The following is a 4,791-nucleotide window of genomic DNA, read 5'->3' as shown; positions in this document are numbered from 1 at the left end:
CCAGCCAGGCTGGGCAGCGGTGGGTAGTGCCATCCCGCTCTCTGCAGCCAGCAGCCCCTGCTCCTCACCAGCCTCATCCTCCCTGTCTTCCTCCCCTCCAGACACCCTCTACTTCTTCGGGGACAACAACCTCACCGAGTGGGGGCCCCTCTTCCAGCAGTATGTGCCTCCCCCCTTCCGCATCCCAGGCACCAGCCCAGCCTACAGCTTCGGGGTTGCAGGTGGGTGCGGGCTTGGCGCAGGGTAGGACTGGGGGGGTGTCTCCCCAGCACCGATCCCTCTCCCACTGTAGGCTCTGGCTCCGGAGTTCCCTTTCACTGGCATGGCCCCGGTTACTCCGAGGTGATCTTTGGCAGGAAGGTGAGAATTAAGCTCGGGAGGGGAGAGAAAAAAACAACAACGAAGGGTCATCCCTTGAGCATGGCAGGATGGGGAGCCCCCCTAGTGCTGAGCCTGAGGGGCTGGAGGGGAAATGGTGGTGGTGGGGGGTGTCCCTCGGTGTCTTCCAGCGCTGGTTTCTGTACCCGCCGGATAAAACACCCCACTTCCACCCCAATGAGACGACGTTGGCCTGGCTCCACCACACGTACCCCACGCTGCTGCCGGCCGAGCGACCGCTGGAGTGCACCATCCGTCCCGGGGAGGTGAGTCTGGCCAGCCCACCTCGCCCTGGGGCTCCACTCCCTTCAGGAGGGCGGCGGGGGCACACACGCCACCCACCCAGCACCCCGGGACTGCAGGGCATCGACCCAGGAGCCCACAGAACCCCCACCCCGGCTTTTCGCGGCAGGTCCTGTACTTCCCCGACCGCTGGTGGCACGCCACGCTCAACCTGGACACCAGCGTCTTCATCTCCACCTTCCTGGGGTAGAGCTGGGAAGGACGAGGACGTGCCATCATCCCGGCCACAGCGAGAGCGTGGCACAGCCGGCAGCTCCAGCTCCTGCTGCCGCCTGGGAAGGGCAGCGCCAGATTTGCCCACTCGAACTACTGGGGTCGGGACCAAGTGCCTGAAGATGTTCTGGGTTTTACTGGTGTTTTCCCTCCCCCTCAGATTAAAGCTGTTGTTCTGCCCTCACTCCTCACGTGTTGCTGCATCCCCTCCACCAGCGGAGCATGGGCAGGGGGGTGAGCTCCAGCCCCTGCGGCTCCTCCTGGCACAGCACCAGTTCCCAAGCCAGGACACGGCCTGCCTGGGGCAGCGATCGCAGTCCTGAACCACTCCTGCTCTTTTCGCCACATTTATTGCTGAATGTTTAGATCTTTTTAATAGGCATTTTTTTTAATTGATATTGGCAAACTTCCAGAGGGAGCTCAAAAGCCAGGCAGGCTGCCGGCCGACCAAAACGCTGGAGCTCCGGCCGCCGTGGATTTGTGGCTTTGGTTTGGTTGGTTGTTTTAAGGGATTTCAATAGAAGGAGGAACTTCAACCCTGGCGGTTGTTCACAGGGAACCATGGTCCTGGCAGGGGAGGGGAACACGCAGGCCAGCCCCTTCCAGCCCGGGGGACAGCTGTTTCCCCGGAAAAGCCGGAGGGCGAGTCAGTGTCCACAGCAGGATCGTTGCTCTCCCACCCCGGCAAGTGGCTATTTACAGGGATGAGGCAAACCCAAGCCTGGCCAGGCAGGAGATGGAAGGAGGAAGAAACAAGTATGTACAGGGGCAGAGGACCAGCACCAGGCGCCTGTCCCGGAAGCAGGACTATCTTTGGGGACAGTCGGCTGCCGCAGTGGGCTCCTGCTCTGCAGGCGATGAAGATGTTGGGGCAAGACCTTCCAGGCCCCCGTGATGAGCCAGCCTTGGCAGGTCTTCCTCCGAGTGCTGTGGGCCGCGAGGAGCTGGTGGAGAGGGGAGCCCGGGGTGCCTGCCTGGCCGCTGCGGTTCCTCAGCAAGGGGAGATGGCTGCTGCGGGGTCTCCGAGCAGCCGGAGCGGAGAGGGAACAGGCGGGGAGCGCGTAAGGCATGGTGCCAGCCTCACTGAGAGCTGCCTGTGCCGCCGAGGTCAGGAGGGGGCCCGGGTGGGCCAGCACTGGCCCCTCAGTAATCCTCCACCCAGCCGTTCTCAGAGATGAAGGCGTCGATCACCTCCTTCATGGCAAGGTTGGGGATCAGCTGGTCCTGGGTCAGGGGACTCCGCGTCACCGGATCAAAGTGACCCACACGCTGCAAGGGAGGAGACAGCCACAAACCGGTTACTCCACGTGCCTGGCCTCAGCCCCGGGGTGCAGGCAGCCGGTACAGCAGCCAGGCATCCGTGGGCTGGTCAGGGGGAGGAAAGAAGGGGGGCAGAGGGAAAGCTTCCTCCGAAAGGTGCCTCTGGCAAGCTGAGAATGGGTCAAGGCACAAGATCCCTTCCAACAGCCGCCTCCGTTTCAGACGGGCCCTGGCAGGGCCTGCTGCCTTCCTGCCCGCCCCGCCACCTCCGTAGGGATCCGCCCGGGCAGGTAACTGGGACCAAACCCAAGGAGGCTTTGGAGCCCTTAGTTGTGCCGCCCTCACGCCCAGGAAGGGCAGGCAGAGGAGGACTGCAGGTAAGGTCCTGGGAAGCCCCCGGCCTGGTGGTACCTGGAGATGCTCCTCAATGTCCTTTCTGTCGTAGGTGATCCCGCTGGGCGTGATGCAGGGCTCTCTCATCAGCTCAAAACTGATCTTCCCGCACAGGTAGTCAGGGATATCCCGCTTCTGGTTCGAGAGATGCAGAGCTGGGTCAGGAGGGGCTGGGCGAGCCCAGGATCAAAAAAAACATAGGGCTGGGAGGTGGCATTGGCTCAGAGGGGGAAGCAGGGAAGACCCAAGAGATGGTCGGACGGATTAAAGCAGGTTTAGGGTGAACAGCTCTGAACGGGGAGAGGTGGGAGTGCAGGCTGGGGCACACTCACCTTCCTCTTCTCATCCACTTGAGAGAAGAGCTCGTCCATGTCTGCCAGGTATTTGTCCTGAAAACAAAGGCCTTGAGCACGAGGGGACCCTGGTGTGCGGGGTCCCCAGTGAGCCAGCCCTGAAACCTCCCATGATGTGTGCTGTGGCAGGCAAAGAGAAGGTGGCAGGTCCTTGGTGACCCCTCCACCTTCGCAGCCCCCAGACGGGGCTCCAGGCTGAACCACGTGGCAGGAGTGATCCAGCTTAAAAATAACCTCCCTTTGTGGGGCTATTTTTATCCCAGGATTAGTCCCCTGCGCAGGGCAAGCACCCAGACCCACACTCTCGGAGAACAGCAGGTACAGCAGCTGGGGGGACAAAGAGGGTGCTGGGCTGGGACAAGAGGTGACAGAGCAGGGGCAGCCGTCACAGGAGGCCACGAAAGCCCGTCAGCTGAGCCACAAGACCAAGGTTGGGGAGCTGCACTCTGCCCCGGCCCCTCCTGGCTTTCACCTGCATGGCCACAGCCCCATGGCTTCCTCAGCCTCAGCAGAGCTGGGAGGGCGAGGATGGGACCCTGGATCGTCTCCCAGCCCTGTGCCCCTCCCACTCACGTGTTTGGCCTCGATGCTGGCCAGCTGAACTCGGCTCCGGCTTTCATCCGCGTTTTCTTCTTGCTGAGTCTTTCGGCACTCAGCCAGCTCCCTAGGACAGAGCGAGGAGAGGAGAAGTGGTGAAGGGACCCTCTCACCTGCTGCCTGCGCTGTCAGGCTCTGCCTGCAGCTCCAGGAAGGCAGAAGCACCACACATATGGGGCTGCGACAGCTTTGTGGCACCTAAAAACAGTCACTGCCACCCCCCTGCGCTACCTCTCCTTCTCCGCCATGATCAGCTTGGTCAGGTAGGAATGCAGCTCGTTCTCCTGGTTGATCCGCTTCTCCTCGATGCTGTTCCAACGTTTCTTCTTGGCGATGCGCAGCGCGCTGGGGATGTCATCCCCAAAATTCAGCCGCTGCTCCTTGGCGAGGTTGTAGGCTGGGGAGCGAGAGCGCAACTCAGGGCCAGCACTGGCTTCCATCTCCTCGTGCCTGACCCTTTCCTGGTGGATGGGCAAGCTGGGGGACCACTCACCTCTCTGCAGGTTGGCAATGGCCTCATCGTAATTCTCCATCTCCATCTGGCACTGGCCCAGGAAGAAGTGGGCCTTCACGGACTGGCCGTCCAGCTCCAGGGCGCGCTTGCAGTCCGCCAGCGCCTTGTCGTGCTGCTGCATCTTCAGGTAGCAGAGGGCTCGGTTGGTGTAGTAGACGGCTACCAAGGGGTTGCGGTTCTGCAAGGCGAGACCTGTGCTGCGGCTGGTGACAGCAACCGCCCGCTCCCTGACACGGTGACAACAGGGTGACTCGGTGAGCCAGCTGTGCAGTGCTGGCACCCTGGCGAGGGCCGCAGGAGCCAGCTCGGGCTCGCGCCCCATGGGGAGGCACTTTTTTACAAGGTGGTGTCAGGCCCCGGGGGCAGCCTGTGTCCCTGCCTTGCGGGTGACAAGCCCCATGACACCATGCCTTCTGCCCAAGGAGGGTCTGCCCTACCAGGGTACAGCCTGGGGCTGGGAGGGGACGCACACACAGGCCCAGCCGGGGACACTTTGGGGGGCTGTGAATACAGGAGGGAGCCAGCTTGGGGCCTGGTAGGGGGCAGGCCTCACATGGGGTGTGCAAGCTCAGGGAGGGGTCCAGGGAGTGAAGGGGAGTCCGGGCACAGGGATGGGGGGGTCCTGTCCTGAAGGGTGTTCAGGCCAGTCCCGGGGTAGCGTTTCAGATCCGGGCATGTCCCATCCCGGGGGTGTCCAGGCCAGGCCCACAGGCAGGTGTGCAGGCCAGGGGGGGGTCCCGTCCGGTGGTGTCAAGGCCAGGCCCAGGGGAAGGGGATCCC

The 4,791-nt window shown here is 62.8% G+C and overlaps 2 protein-coding genes across 2 annotated transcripts in view; one reads left to right on the top strand and one right to left on the bottom strand.

Moving 5' to 3' along the window:
- Positions 1-871, top strand: part of JMJD8 (jumonji domain containing 8) — a gene marked incomplete at its 5' end in the record, with an annotated part of 1,131 nt that extends 260 nt beyond the window's left edge. Inside the window, 5 exons of the mRNA XM_010153686.1 lie at positions 5-19; positions 102-221; positions 293-360; positions 510-644; positions 791-871. Coding sequence (XP_010151988.1) covers positions 5-19; positions 102-221; positions 293-360; positions 510-644; positions 791-871 — 419 coding nt within the window. The remainder of the gene's footprint in view (positions 1-4; positions 20-101; positions 222-292; positions 361-509; positions 645-790) is intronic.
- A 1,033-nt stretch (positions 872-1,904) lies between these two features.
- STUB1 (STIP1 homology and U-box containing protein 1, E3 ubiquitin protein ligase) lies at positions 1,905-4,229 on the bottom strand. The gene is made up of 6 exons (XM_010153685.1): positions 3,991-4,229; positions 3,729-3,894; positions 3,474-3,564; positions 2,880-2,936; positions 2,566-2,682; positions 1,905-2,163 (listed from the first exon to the last, which is right to left on the bottom strand). Exons 1-6 carry the CDS (start codon positions 4,130-4,132, stop codon positions 2,038-2,040), a joined length of 699 nt encoding a protein of 232 aa, XP_010151987.1. The 5' UTR covers positions 4,133-4,229; the 3' UTR covers positions 1,905-2,037.
- Between the last annotated feature and the right edge of the window lie 562 nt (positions 4,230-4,791).

The sequence above is a fragment of the Eurypyga helias genome, unplaced genomic scaffold (assembly GCF_000690775.1).
Source record: "Eurypyga helias isolate BGI_N326 unplaced genomic scaffold, ASM69077v1 scaffold31716, whole genome shotgun sequence".
In the NCBI taxonomy this organism is placed as follows: Eukaryota; Metazoa; Chordata; class Aves; order Eurypygiformes; family Eurypygidae; genus Eurypyga; species Eurypyga helias.
The sequence above is the reverse complement of the archived record's forward strand: the minus strand, read 5'-3'. Positions and strand labels throughout refer to the sequence as shown.

Excerpts from the sequence above, each read along its gene's own strand:
- STUB1 (XM_010153685.1), bottom strand. The coding sequence starts at position 4,132 with ATGCAGCAGCACGACAAGGCGCTGGCGGACTGCAAGCGCGCCCTGGAG. Across the intron at positions 3,895-3,990 it reads CATTGCCAACCTGCAGAGAG|CCTACAACCTCGCCAAGGAG; the intron begins GTGAGTGGTCCC and ends CTCGCTCCCCAG. Across the intron at positions 2,683-2,879 it reads AAGTGGATGAGAAGAGGAAG|AAGCGGGATATCCCTGACTA; the intron begins GTGAGTGTGCCC and ends CTCTCGAACCAG.